Source organism: Colias croceus, chromosome Z (assembly GCF_905220415.1).
Source record: "Colias croceus chromosome Z, ilColCroc2.1".
Lineage (NCBI taxonomy): Eukaryota > Metazoa > Arthropoda > Insecta > Lepidoptera > Pieridae > Colias > Colias croceus.
In genome coordinates this window covers 13,305,992-13,321,868 of record NC_059568.1, presented here as the reverse complement: position 1 = coordinate 13,321,868, position 15,877 = coordinate 13,305,992, and the positions used below count along the sequence as shown (strand labels likewise).

Sequence of the window (15,877 nt, the reverse complement as noted above, 5' to 3'; positions counted from 1 at the left end):
TGCCATCTGGTGGTACCCGTGAATTGTTGCGAGATACATAGTGTAATGATAATAGAGTGTAGTGAAGGCAAAATGTGAATTCGTTAATAAATTGAAAATAAATACAAGTCCAACTTACAGTTTGCATCTGTGACGAGTTCAATGAAGACACTCCCATGCCCACTGACGTTTGCACGAGTCCACCGCCGACTAGTGTCTGCAAATAGACATTTTATTAATTATAAAATATATTTCACGTGTATTCATTTTAGGGCTCCATTTTCTCCTTTTATTTCAAGTAAAGTTCACAAAGAGCTTACTAGTTAAAATATATTAGCAGAGTATCAACGGGATCGATTTTCTCCTCAGTTAAGCTTAACTTGGACTTCCTGACCATGACGTCACTACAATGCATGGGCACAGTGTTGAAAAAAACATCATTAAGAATATTTGTTAAACTTTGTGCATCACTTTACATATAATATTACTATATAACTTTAAATAAGAATTTCATAATTGCGATTGGAGGCAATACAATGCACCAGTAAGGTCCAATCTTTTAGTAAACAGGTAGTAACTCAAACTAAATTTATATATAACTAGCTGTTCCGCGCGATTTCACCCCCGTGGCTCCACTCATGTTGCCCGTAGCGTGATGAAATATAGCCTATAACCTTCCTCGATAAATGGGCTATCTAACACCGAAATAATTTTTCAAATCGGACCAGTAGTTCCCGAGATTCGTGCGTTCAAACAAACAAACTCTTCAGCTTTATAATATTAGTATAGTATAGATTCATTTATATATAGTTAATTATCCATAAATTAATCTCAATATAAATTTTTATGAGTAACTTTAATATTTTACAACAATAATTTACCTGTGGTTGTTGCAACGATTGCAAAGAGTTCTGCGGCTGGCTCGTGTTGATCTGACTGACTAGCGTGCCCGGTTGGCCCATACCGCCCAGCTACAACGTTACAAATAATATATTAAAAACACTAATTTAATATAGGTAATTTTTATAGAGTTTCTTGCCAACACTTTTCCATATGTACACTATAGGTTTCCGAATCGGTGGTAAATGTTAAAATATGTGATGACAATTCAAAAGTGCTTCTAGAAGAAGTCTAATTGGATAAATAAATGTTTGCGTTTGAAGTAATGATTAAAACATTAGAATATTTTTCGTGAGATTGAACAAGTGATAACTGCGTTAGAAACAACCGACTTCAAACTTGCACTTGCAAAATTTACAAATACCTACAGACAAAAATGTTCATAAAATAAAAACTACTGGGCCTATTCGAATAAAATTTTTATGGGACCAATTCGACACCATCCCGCATCGAACAAAAAAAGAATCACGTAAATCGGTTCAGAAACCTCGGAGTAATCGGTGTACATACATAAAAAAAAAAAAAAATATACCGGCCGAATTGATAACCTCCTCCTTTTTTTTGAAGTCGGTTAAAAACTGTGCAATATGAATACAAGTAAATTGATAATAATATGTTAAAAGATTATTATTAGTTTTACGATAATACTGTGACATTTTTCATTTCAAACATTAATCATAATATCAAGATCATTATTTCGATGGAAATTTAACAAAAATTCACATCGCTAGCGCAACTCATGTGTAACTGCCCCGTTAGAACAAAAAAAAAAATTAAAATTTATACAAATATATTATTACTAGGTTTCGCCCGCGCAGTCAAAGAAAAACCCGCTTAGTTCCCGTTCCCGTGGGATTTCCGGGATTATGTCGTTTTCCCGGGATAAAAAGTAGCCTATGCCCTTTCTCGGGTATCAAAATATCTCCATACCAAATTTAATGAAAATTGGTTCAGTAGTTTAGGCGTGATTGAGTAACAGACAGACAGAGTTACTTTCGCATTTATAATATTAAGTATGGAATATGGATTTTTAATTAATAATAACTTTATTTGAACAATTCTCACCGGATGTATCTGTTGCACCATAGAGATCTGTGGTAGCCCGGCCATCGGCAACGTTTGAGACACGGAACCCACCGGCAGACTGCCTTGTTGCATCCCCAGCATTCCTAATAACAAAATATTTATTTATTTTATCTAACTAAGTTATATATTTATTATTCACTATTACAAATAATATTCATGGCTCTGGTTGTCTGCATGGTTTATACTGAACTAGATTTCCGCCCGCGGCTTCGCCCACGTTTGCAAAGGAAAACCCGCATAGTTCCCGTTCCCGTGGGATTTCCGGGATAAAAACTATCCTATGTGTTAATCCAAGTTACCCTCTATATGTGTGCTAAATTTCATTGTAATCGGTTCAGTAGTTTTTACGTGAAAGAGTAACAAACATCCATACATCCATACATCCATACAAACTTTCGCATTTATAATATTAGTAGGATTACTATTAACAAAAATTTACCAAAGCTAACTATATTCATTATGAATTTGTGATATGGAAAAAAAAATCTATCAAAAATAAATTATTAGGATAAAGACATAAAATATGCTAGAAATATACATACCTTGTTGTTGATAATGTTGGACCAATTGCTGGTTTTGTTGTTGCTGAAGCAATTGCTGCTGTTGTTGCTGCTGCTGCTGCTGTTGCTGTTGTTGTTGTTGCTAAAATAACAACAATACCTTGAGTACCAATTTTACTGCAGTAAATTAAATCTTATTGCCTTACTTAATGCGTGATGTTTTTTAGATAAATTTTGAAATATTTTTTTTGAATGATCGTGAATGCCAATGTGACAACGAATTATGATGATTTTTCCAGATTGTACTTTGATGCCAGAATGAATTTACTATTATTTGTGATTTGTGATGATATGATTTACTCATGTATTATTTAATAACTCAGGCCCCAGGAACCACAGACACACTAGAAAATCTATTGTGTCTGGGACTGATCGGGCCGCTTGGGGCTCAATGGGTTAATACATGAGTATTATTTTTATTATCTGTAACTCACCGGGCACTTCATCATTAGAGTAGCGTGAGAAACAAATTCAGAAACATGTTTTAATATATATTATTCAAAGTATACAAATATCTATTGTTTTCAGTAATTAAATGTAAACTATTTTTAAGTATAAAGTTATTATAATTTGTCAGTCAGTTGTATAATTCATATCGACTCATTTTGTTCTTTAATAAAACATCAACTAATCATTTACAATACTTTAAATTACTTCATATATAAATTAAAGACATCAAAATATAGTTCTATTGAACAGAAATATACTCACGGTGTCACAACAAGGCTTTCGGAAAGAAAAATAATGGCATTTTTAGACTAATCTGAAGAAATTCTATAGTAATCTATATGTATTTAACTATAGATAAGTTAATTTTACTTATAACTGCAGAACGGCTGAAGTGATACATATAATAGTGATACATATAAATAAAATACTAGCTTACCGCCCGCGGCTTCGCCCGCTTTGTCTAAAACCTAATAAATTATATACTAAAACATTCCTCTTGAATCACTCTATCTATTAAAAAAAACCGCATCAAAATCCGTTGCGTAGTTTTAAAGATTTAAGCATACAAAGGGACATAGGGACAGAGAAAGCGAATTTGTTTTATACTATGTAGTGATGATATAATTACCTGTAAAGCTTGTTGCTGCAACATCTGCTGTTGCTGCATGCTCTTGTTGCTCGACTGCTTGTCCAAACTCGACATTTGCGACATCTGCCCGCTAGAGTTCATAACCAGTAACCTGAGATTCATTGTATGTTGCGGTAAAGTAAATGCAACAATGGTGAAACCATTCCAACCCGACCAATGTTGTTTCACCGTTGTTGTTGATTACATTAATGTATGATAAACAACTAGACTCACTATTTCGCTCTGAAGTTGTCTGAGGCAAAACTCTGCCTACGCGTGTTAGGCAGACTTTTCTAATGTGTGACAAAATATAATTTAAACATTACTGGCAAAAGGTATTGATTGGAATAAATGTTTTATACAATGACGCTCGGACATTTTTAGAGGTTGTTGTGTGTCTAGTTGTTTATAGTACGTCGTATAGTACGTAGTATGATATTTTCAGATGTTGAGTAGCACTTCTTAAACACTTTAGATATCTTGATTTTGGATAGATGTTAAATAGTACTAATATGTGATAATGTCCTTCAGGCTGTTATATTGATATTAAAAAAAACTCTTTTATTCTTATTAAAAAAAAACTAAGATAAAATGAAAAAAAAAATCATCTCTTAATAACATTATTTTATACTTCATTGTACATAAAATTTTGATTTATCAATGACAATTACGGAATACATACTGTTGTTTCGGCTGTTGTATCTGATGTTGCATCTTATTCGTCTGGTTGGCGGCATCTTGCTTTGAAGCGGGGGCCGGTGAGCGCACGCCTGGCTTGCCGCGTTGCTTTGCCTGTTGTTTTTTTATTATTTTATCTACACTAATATTATAAAGAGGAAAACTTTGTTTGTTTGTTTGATTGATTGTAATGAATAGGCTCAAAAACTACTGTACCGATTTTGATGAATTTTAGCACAGACAATCTTTAGACCCTGAGTGCGAAATATGTACCACAAAGGAACAAAAAAAATCCTCGTCATAATATTAACTTACATATAAGTAAAACATAAACTAGTAGCTGTAGGTACAATTAATTGCAATATTTGAATGTCCTGTAAAAATAAACTCTTTACAAAAAAATTAAGAGAAGTTGAACTAAAAATCTAAAAGAAGAATTCAAAAGAAAGGATATACGTATTGAGGGTGTGTGTGTGTGTGTGAGAGGGAGTGTGCGTGTGTGATGGTGTGTGTGCGTGTGTGTAAGGGTGTGTGTGTGTGTGTGTTTTCTAGTTTGTAGTTTGGATTAAATAATATAGTGATCTAACAAGTGTTCACATTCAAAGTTATATAGATAACTAGATCAATATTAATATAGATAACATATCCTTACCGCATTTTGCGCCTGATTGGCGCTAGTCTGCGTAGAAACACTGGAGGCCGGTCGAATCCCGCCAGAGGGCAGAATGTTCGACAACGGTCTGGGGCCCTTTGATATCGTGTCTGTGGACGCCCTTGGCTTTGCAGTGGTCACCGTTGATGAGGCTACACTTACACCTAGAAAAGGAATAATTAACTATTAGATAGTGGTTAATTAACATATTTCAGTGTAAACGCACAGCCTTAAAATATATTATTCAATGTGTTAACTCTCTTTCTAATACAGAAGGTAAGAAATTTAAGGGAGGTTGGGTGAATAGAGCGTTGTTATAAAAGCGTAGCTTGTTCGCTTGAGCCAATTTAATTCGCAAAGCTTTTTTTAATGAAACACACAAGCATTATTTATGCTACATTGGTTTATTAACAAAATATTAAACGCAAATTAAGATTTGTATTGATCGAAATAGTTTACGAAATAATTATACGTAACATGGAGAGGTAAAGTTATGATTTTTATCATTACACACATATCATAAGCCATGTTAAATCAACAGATAGGTTTTAATTCTGCATAAATTAATCATTAGGTTGTTTAAAGAGACATTTCATTTCTATCAGAAGTTAGTCAATCGAGGTTAGGTTGGATTGTTAACTTTCAAAGTAGCAGCATTTGCATCTTCTTCAAGATCCTTATAATAAACTTATTTTGATATCTCGTGAAATATACACGTATTACGGTTATATACAGTCACAATATGTATATTGTATAATGTTAAATTTTATAGTTACCCGAGACATGGCGTCGACATATTGTGGATGCCACCACCACCATCATGCCCTCTAAATGAATATTAATTGTTATAACACTAACTCATACGCTGTTTGTGATTGCCGTTGTTGTATGCTAAGAATAGGTTTCATCATCAGTTTATGACAAACTTAAGCAATTTTTAAATTTCCTGATGTACTCCAACTTCGCAATGAATTAAGTTATATCTTGTACTTTATGCCAGCTAAGTTTTTTTTAGGGATGAAGATTCCAAGTCTAAGTACAGGACTTACCCACACAGGGATGTTCTGCTGCATGAAGATTAACTAATATAAAACGTATCAGTACTACCTGAGCATGCTGTTAAAATGTCAATGTGAAGGCTCGTTGACCTTAGTACCAAAGGGCGGATTGTACACTGTGTATATGCACCACGGCCAGTACTTCATTTACATCAGGCCATCCAACTTCCTGATCATAAGGTAATAGTAGCAGATCATTAGACGCTCTATATGTACACTACACCATCCTCTGCACCACTCTGTAGCACTAACTTGAATACATAAGCAGGTGACTAACCCGCGTGCGGCGAACGGAGTATGTACACCATCCCACCCAGCTCCCACTACATGCAATTACTTTACTAACCCGCTCATTGCTCGCTCTGCGGGGAGCGCTGTACGTACGTACACCACCTCACCCAGCTCCCCACTCCTTCACCTACTACCTGGTTGCACTTGACTACCTAACCTGGTTACTGCACGCTATTCAGCGCTTGTTGCATGTACACTAGAGCGTCCAGTCCACAGAACATATAAAATATGTTAGAATGGCAATAATTCGCCGTTCCTATAAGAACCGGTATAGCTTGTGGGTGTCGCCAAGTCCTTTCAAGTCCGCTTACGCACATTTTTGCAATTTCAAATCTAGCCAATAGCCAATCATAGCGCCGCGTGATCACGCGATTTAAAATAGAACGAATCATACGCATGATGATGATGTGAGCAGTGCTCATATCCTTGGCGCGTCTGCCCCACCTACAATGCCTTTCTAACCTCTTTTATATGTTCTGTGGTCCAGCCCCCACTACATTATTGAAGCGCATCACTAACACGCGTGTTGCACGCTCCGATGTACACTGGACCGCCCAGCACGCTCTGCGGCGTGTGGCATGTATAGTGTACACCACCCCACCCAGCTGTGTATACATGGTAGTGCGGCACTAACCGGTGTGCTGCACGCTCTGCGGCGAGTGCTGTATGAACATGGAGGGCGGCGCGTCCGGCTGCGAGGGCCGGATGAAGATCGGGTTCGGCGCGAGCACGCCCGGCAGCGCGCCCGCCGGCAGCCCGCCGGCCCACACCTGCGGCAGCGCGCCCGAGATCTGCCACGGCGCGAACTGCATCTGCCCGCCCGCCTGCAACCACCAACCTCTTTAACGCGCCCCACAACACACTAGCCTGAATACGTCACCATCCGACCGCAGTACGTGCGGACGGCTACACTATCCGCTATGTACATAATAACAAAATAAATTAATTAATATCCTAACTGGTCACATATATACAGTTCTAGTGTATATGTGACCACCCAGCGGTTTCACTAAGTTATGCAAATGTGTCACTATGTAATCGCGCAATAGATATAGACTACTCGCTATAGGGTGCTGCTGCAGGCCCGACTATTTTTTTGGTGGGTGTTTTATGAGTGAGACTTTATAAATCTCAATTTTGTAGGACATAGTTATTAAAATCCATCAATCAGTGAAACAGATGTGAAAAAAATCAGTCGCTTGGAGGAAGGACAGCGTACCTTTAGTATAGGAGAGCGGACGAGGTCCTAACCATATTCAATACTTATACTACATAAAACACTGTGCGATTATTACACCTTGACAGATTTTATTTTATAGTAATGCTTAAACATAGCATTAGTACAGTAAACTAATCCCATCACTATTATGGGCACAGAAAGCACGCTATTCTAAAAATACTTTTATTAATTAAAAAAAATGGTATTTACTTTTAGTATTTCATACAATATCCACCATGTAATGTAAGACATCACTCAATTTATAGGTACCAAAAACAATCATATTAATCGATAATTATCGAACTCCTAAACATACAAATCTACACACATACAAATATATAATATAGTACATATACAGTATTGTACTAAAATAATCTATCAGCTTTCTTACCATCTCAGATCTGAAAGAGAAATATATTGTCTTCCATTCTTGGTTTTATTGTAAACAGAAAACCCTAAAAACTTTAAACCACAGATATGGTTTGCCCTTGACATTTTATATAATTTCACACACTCATAAACCATTTCGCACAATTTATAATAAACAAATATAAAATTATTTCGCAATGCACCATCTGCAAAGTTTCAGTTTGTACAAAAACACATTTGCAGCATTATATGATCAGACCAAAGAATAAAGAATATCAAAATTGCAATACAAAACACATATTTGTATAAAATCGCAATGCAGTAAACAAATCACAATGAACGAATAACAATATAAAAATATAATAGAAAATGTACTATATTCATATACATAACATGGGGTTTCCCTACCCAATACTGTAATAATATAGTAAGCGTTTTGTCCTCTGTGCCCTTTCAAACTGTTTTTGGGAACCTTTTCAACACAACCTTTAGGAATAATACTGTCTTCCATCCTTGATTAACCATTTATTGTACCACACCATTTAACATTACAATGTTCAGTATATATTGTAAAGATGTAAGTACAAAAGGTGACCTTATCGCTTAAAAGCGATTTCTTCCAGGTCACCTAAGGTAGAGGATAGATATATAATACGTTTATAATTAAGGTAACGCGGGTTATTACTTCATCATATGAATATAAGGATCTCCCGGCATTCTTAATAAAAACTTATCTAAATTATTTATAAGCACAATCAACTGTAAACATGTATTAAAATTTATTTAAAAGAACTATTCTGACATATCTGAATATCAGAATCTGACACTAAAATAAAAATTGAATCATCCCAATTTTTACCTTAAATAGTGTAATCACTATTAAACTCAAACTCAAACATTTATTTATTTAATTAGACTTCTTATATAGAAGCACTTTTGAAACGTCATTATAACACACTGACAATTATGTACTTAAATTTTTTCAAGCAAAACCCAAATTTACTTAATTTCACTAACTACCGCAATACATGTACACAGCAACTTGCACTCTATTCCCATACACATAAGAACGACAATCACCTGCAGCGGGCTGATGATCTGCGCCTGCGGCTGCTGCCCCAGCACCGGCTGGGAGACTTGCACGCACTGCGTCTGTACGGGCACGTTGCCGTTGCCTGTATTCACTTTGCCGGTTGTCACTTTGCCGCCACTCATCACCTGGAATTTTTTTTTTTTTTTTTTGTTATAGAAAAACTGCATTTTAGGTATTATTAAATATTATTTTCCCAACTATCTTATCCTTACAATAATTTTTTTAATACGAAAATATGTTCGTTTATTTCTTTGTTTTTCCGTTACATTAAAGTGATTTTAGTATGATTCTTTTAGTGTGATGTTATTGACTAAAGTTTTAACGTGGTGAAGCATCTCATTTCCAACGGATATTTCTTTTTATATTCATTGAATATCGAATAAATTACACTCCTTGACTCATTTTTTTTTTCAGATAAAAGCCTGTTCAATATAATAAGAATTCCAATTTGCATCACATAACTAGGAGGGGTAGAGAAACTAGATTTGCATGTGATGATTTACATAATTATCTCTTAACTACTATAAAAGTTCTGAATATAATCACTCTATATAATTATTCTAATGTCAACCAAACTGAGTATTATAGTTGTATTTATTTAAAAATATACACACATCTCAAAACACAGTTATCAATTGACACCTGGATCACATAAATACATAATGCATAATTAAATCATATGACATATGGAGAACTAAAAATTCACTGTATTAAATCGACAGTTGTAAATATTTAACAGCTTATTGCTTAGTAATATATGAATTTTGAGGAACCTAGATTTAGTACTAGAGCACTAAGGCTAGGGAAGAAAACCGCATAAAGATTTATGATAGATAAAAATTGTGTCAACGCATAGTCAATGGCAAAGTTATTGTTGTTTACGTTCGAAATGTAGTCAAGTTCCAGCGACCGCGGGATGTCTTTAAAAAAAATATACTTAAATTTAAATGAATTTCATTGAGGTCTGTACAATAAGATGGTTAGTATGTAACTGATTTATTCTATGTTTAAACAGTACCACGATCTGGAGACCGCATCTTCTTAGAAATGATTAGGGATGTCGTCGCGACGGTTGAGTGGATGTTATGATTTGTAAGGAAGTGATTCTCCGTTATCACTTCCTTACAAATCATAACTATTGCAACAAAGTGGATTCATTGTTGCAAGTATTAATTTATACTAATTTTATAAAGAGGAAAAGTTTGTATGTATGTATCTTTTTCACGCATAAACTACTGGACCGATTTTGATGAAATTTGGCACAGACAATCTTTAGACCCTAAGAAAGAACATAGGCTACCTTTTATTGCGAAATATGTACCACGGGCGAAGCCGGACCGCAGGTATTTAGATAAACTACTAAAATATGGATTCAGCGGATTTTGGATGTATAACTATGTATCATAATGATTTTTTTTATTATGCATTGTTTTCGTATATTCCTTTAAGTATTAAATTTAAGGTGAAAATTTTTTATGAATGTCTCAAAACATGAACTTTACACTTAAATCACCAAAACTGTATGTTTCTGTAAAAGGCGTGAACTTTAATTTTTTTGTTAAAAATTAAATGTTTTTTTTTCGCTATACTTTAGCTAGGTATGTCTACATAATGAAACGTTTAAAAAAAAAAAGAAAATTTTAACAAAATTACCTTATGCATATCACCAGCCTTCTGCTGCTGGTTCATGCCCGAGGCCGCAGCTTGTGAATGCGCAGGCAGTATGCTCGGCTGCGAGTTGATCACGCCCAGCGGACTGAACACGAACGTCTGGTTCTGCGTAGTGGGTATAGTCGGTATCGTCGTGTACCCCGGGAACGAAGCTGGTTGGAAAGAAAAAGTTAACAATGTGTTCCAAATTTGAATTTTTATTTCTTTTTCTTGTGACATATTCGAAATTTAAATTTGAAATGTTAGTGCTCTTATTAAAACTTTTTTATAGGTGAAGTAAGAATAACGGTGACGTATGTAATTAATAACATGCCGAGATACATTTATAAATTGTTTGCAGGCACATAACTCAGATTTCTCGTGGAGATAATTATTGCTGTATAGTTTGAGAGCACTAGAACATTCTACGAGTGTCGTCGTGAATAAAAATAGACACGACGTATCGAATATTAAACGTTAAAGAAATAAAATAGGAAATTTTTATTCTAATATGTAGGATTTTACACATACAGTGACGACAAGATTCACAACTACATCTACTCCAAATTAAATACAAGTACAGGTAATAATAAAATAAAATTATCGCATACATTGTGTGGAACTTAAAAGAAGCGGTTGTAATAAATAAAATAAAGTAAAAAGAAGCCTTTGACGAAGCCTATCAAACATCAATTATTTAATAACAGCTCCAAATTAATTAAAATTGCCAATTCATAATAAATAGCGCATTCACATTCTTAGAAAAGATGTCATTGGTTTTCCGATAAAGCATTCATTGAAAAGTTTGAAAATAATATCGGTCATATCAAGAATATATAAAGCACGTTTTATTTGTATAATATCAATAAAAAAGTGTATTTATTCACAAAAATTACAATTTGACACTTTTATAAGAAAAAGAATGCACTTCGCGTAGTAACGAAAAGAAAAATAAATTTCATCCCTCATAAATTCAAGACAATGACATTCACATAATAACATAAAATCACTTGACTTTCAACAAATACAATTATTATTATTCAATTTGTGAAAATTTCATAAACCTTGGTCCGGGTATGTCGTTAGACCTGAAAAATTCACTATAAAACTAAATAGTGCAGCCGTTCTTTGGTCCCATTGGGTTTGGTTTATTACATTTGGTAAAGAAATGCCACTATGACCCTTTTGGATATGGATATAAGTAATATAATCGGATAATGGGGTAATACATGATAGACTAGCATTCAGTTTATAAGAGAAGCTAGGTATTTACGGGGTTCAATTAAACATTATTGCTATCTATGTAAGGGGTATTTAATTTATATTTCAATCAATTCAAGAATATTTCAACAGGGTTACAGGCATAATTCTCTACCTGGGTATACAATGATTATATTATATAGAAGTCTTAGTATTAATTCCAGTCGTATTTGGTTGTAATGTGATTGTGAAATGTATAGCTGAAAGTGAATGATTCAAAGGCATTTTATAGAAAATGGTATATGAGAATGATCTATATTATGTATGTATCTATAATGAAAAAACGAGTCAAGTTCAACAATTAGTTGATAAAATCATCACAATCTCAAGTAAATAAACCACTTGAATCAAACACTTTGTCGAAAACAGTTCTTCATAAGCATTGGTGAGTTAGTGTAGAATATCAATGTTATAGTGTTAATTTATAAGTGTTAAAGAAATTATTAGTGATAAAGTGTTAGAACGGTGTTAAAGTGGTTTTTGATTTAGTGTGCCTGCATGTTCAGTGTTCTTACTTGTCTGTCCTTGTAAAACTTGCTTGCCTTGAGTTGTCAGCATGTGCGGAGCCAGTTGGTTTCCTTGGAAGGGTTTCCCTGCAGCTATGACCTATAAAAATACACAAAAAATACATTTTCCTGATGCGGCATGAGAGAGGCAAGAATGTTGTTTTGGATGAATTGTAGATCTAAATGCAGTATACAATATAAAATAAATGTGTGTCAACATAATAAGACTTAATAATAAAAAATGTAAAAATAATTGAAAATATAATATATGGAGTAGTGTAATAAATAATAACAAACTTAAATTTAACACACTTAAATTATAACTGCTGCGAGTTGACACGAGATAAGGGCGCGTCCACGCCGACCTCCCCCTACATCCCACTCCCAAGCTGCATAAAGCCGAGTCTACACAACTACACGCACCTGTATCTGCTGCGACTCACTCGCAGGCTGCGAGTTGATGACGGGGTGCAGCACTATTTCATCCGACACCCCTACATTCTACTCCCAAATGACATATAGTCGTGTCTACACAACCACTCGCACCTCTATCTGCTGCGAGTTGATTCTGGAGTTTAGCAACTATTTTGTCCGGCATCATTAGATAAAGGCGCGTCCACACCGACCACAATCTTCTCCCAAGTGACATAAAGCCGTGTCTACACCGACTTCCTCCCCACCAGATAATATAAAGCCGCATCCACACACCTGTATCTGCTGCGAGTTGATTCTGGAGTTTAGCACTATTTTGCCCGGCATCATTAGATAAAAGTGCGTCCACACCGACCACAATCTTCTCCCAAGTGACATAAAGCCGTGTCTACACCGACTTCCTCCCCACCAGGTAATATAAAGCCGCATCCACACACCTGTATCTGCTGCGAGTTGATGCCGGGGTGCAGCGCGATGTTGCCCGGCATCAGCAGCGGGCCCTGCGCGTTGTACAGCTGCTGCAGGTACGTGTTGTTCTGCAGCGGCTGCTGGATCACCTGCACGCGCCCGTGGCCCCAGTCCGCACTACAGAAAACAAATCATTTCAAATCAAATCAAATCAAATTTATTATTAAACATACATAAATACAATTACAATTTACAAACAGTTTTATTATAGATAGTGTTCTGTTTGTATTTATCCTACACTAATTACATATAACAGCAACATTGAGAAAATTTAAAAAAGTACATAACTAAATTTCTCATTTATAAAGCATTTGAATGCTATAAAACTAAATAATTCATATGACATGACATTAGCAAAAATTTACTTTTTAACAAAAAATGCAAAAGAATACATGCTATTTTTAAATTTTTTGTAATAAATAGATATACACCTATATAAATGAGTCAGTTTACAACCCTATCGCAAAACAATACATGAAAAGCTTTAAATACATGGCGAATGCAAATCTAAACAACATTGTCTACTTTTATCGTGGATTTCATTGTACTATTCACGACACATACTAAACTATTAGATATTCGATTTTCTTACCTATCCATCGTTATTTCATTTGTAAGCCTATAATAAAACAGAATTTGGTTAACTAAAAAAAAGGTAATTATAAAGTAGAATTAAAATTGCAAACAACCCTTTAGAAATCGAATTAGAGCGTAAACAAATTATACAAAATTATTTCTAAACTTGTCAAAATTAGTTCATTCCAAATAGGAAACTAACATATGGCTAGGCAAATAACCAATAATGGATGCTCGGTAACGACTAACAAAGCAAAAGAAACAAACCAATTAAGTGAAATTACTAATAATTTTGTACTTTTCATACAAAATCGATTCTCAAGTCTATGACTTATTCAAGAGGGAAATAGCACTTGCGAGTTGGTTTGTTTATAACCTTTTAGGTTTCTATACTTTATCTTTAATTTTAAGGTGAACTTGCTCGTATAAAATTCCAGTAAGCACTTTATATTATTATAAATAACAGTAATATTTATAAACACTTGTAAAATAGTCTGAGAAATAACTGGAACCTATTTATCATTTGTAATGAGAAATTATCATTTTTTTCTATTCCAATTAAATGATTTTGGAACAAAACTTTTCTAAATAGTCCTACGAAAAAGTGGCATTCCTAATTCATACATTGCCACCATGCTTAGTCACGTTTAAAATCCGTTAATCTTTAATTTAAAAATGTATTATATCCGCTTAAAATAAAAACCAAAAAAAATGTGTGCGTGTACACACGTAAGAAGTGAAACTTCTTTATGACCTTATTTAAAAAAAAAATAATTACAATATGCAACTTTACAGAAATAAGTCGAATCACGCGTGGTAGGGACAAGAAAAAGATGGCTCGTAACGGAAAAATGTCACGCGTAACGAAAAAATGTTACACTAAATTAGTTTCACTTCAAAAATATCAAATACCAACCTCAATTGCTGTGGGTGTTGTGTATTTTGCGGTAAGCTTTGAAGCGGCGCCATTGTTGATATACTCGCGCCGGCTTGCTGCTGAATGCCGCCAGCTGCTGCTTGCTGTTGCTGCACCTGGAAAAGCAGCATGGTTAATTATGGGGCATTAATAAAATGTTGTAAAGAGCAGTGGTGATACCTCGGAATTCGAATCGATAAGTCCGGGGTTCGAGACCAGGCGAGCGCGCAGGAAATAAATTGATTTTTCAATTTATCTGCGCACGTCGAACATTACCACTGTTCGAACGGTGAAGGAAAACATCGTGAGGAAACCGGCATGTCGAAGAATTAAAAAGTTCGACGACATGTGTCATCCGCCAACCCGCACTTGGCCAGCGTGGTGGATTATGGCCTGTACCCTCATAGGAGGCCCGTGTCCCAGCAGTGGGAACGTATATGGGCTGATGATGATGATGAATAAAATGTTGCTGAATTGATGTTCTTCTTTGTAATTTGATGTTGTTGTTGCATCTTTCATCTTCTGTATCAAAGAAGCAACAAAAGTACAGATACATCTGTATCATCTTTTATATTAATGGTATGAGGATATGTTACTGCTGCACCTGAATGACCAGCAATATTGATAGAGTAATCAACCAATAATTATTATACATTAAAACAATATAATAGCAGCTGATTTGGTGTTGGTTTGCTGTAGCAACATAAATCATAAGAAGATATGAACATAATAATAAAATGTATCTGATTGGTTTGTTACAGTAATATTATTAACAAGTGATAACTGCGTTAAAAACCACCGACTTCAAACTTGCACTTGCAACATTTACAAATACAGACAAAAATGCTCATAAAATAAAAACTACTGGGCCTATCCGAATAAAATTTTTATGGGACCAATTCGACACCATCCCGCATCGAACAAAAAAAGAATCACGTGAATCGGTTCAGAAACCTCGGAGAAATCGGTGTTCATACATAAAAAAAACATACCGGCCGAATTGATAACCTCCTCCTTTTTTTGAAGTCGGTTAAAAATACACTTATTGCAGTTTCAATTTACCTATATTATCAACAATATTGATCAAAAAGTAATAAGACAAAATA

General features: G+C 34.8%; 1 protein-coding gene across 1 annotated transcript in view; it reads right to left on the bottom strand.

Annotated features, from left to right (window-relative positions):
• LOC123705442 (polyhomeotic-proximal chromatin protein-like) overlaps nt 1–15,877 on the bottom strand; it is a 41,061-nt gene that overhangs the window by 9,943 nt on the left and 15,241 nt on the right. Inside the window, exons 7-20 of the mRNA XM_045654203.1 lie at nt 14,772–14,887; nt 13,872–13,898; nt 13,249–13,396; nt 12,389–12,479; nt 10,617–10,786; nt 8,951–9,088; nt 6,917–7,106; nt 4,934–5,097; nt 4,286–4,395; nt 3,604–3,715; nt 2,508–2,607; nt 1,945–2,048; nt 861–950; nt 119–196 (exon numbers count right to left, since the gene is read on the bottom strand). Of these exons, the coding sequence (XP_045510159.1) occupies nt 119–196; nt 861–950; nt 1,945–2,048; nt 2,508–2,607; nt 3,604–3,715; nt 4,286–4,395; nt 4,934–5,097; nt 6,917–7,106; nt 8,951–9,088; nt 10,617–10,786; nt 12,389–12,479; nt 13,249–13,396; nt 13,872–13,898; nt 14,772–14,887 (1,638 nt within the window). The remainder of the gene's footprint in view (nt 1–118; nt 197–860; nt 951–1,944; nt 2,049–2,507; nt 2,608–3,603; nt 3,716–4,285; nt 4,396–4,933; nt 5,098–6,916; nt 7,107–8,950; nt 9,089–10,616; nt 10,787–12,388; nt 12,480–13,248; nt 13,397–13,871; nt 13,899–14,771; nt 14,888–15,877) is intronic.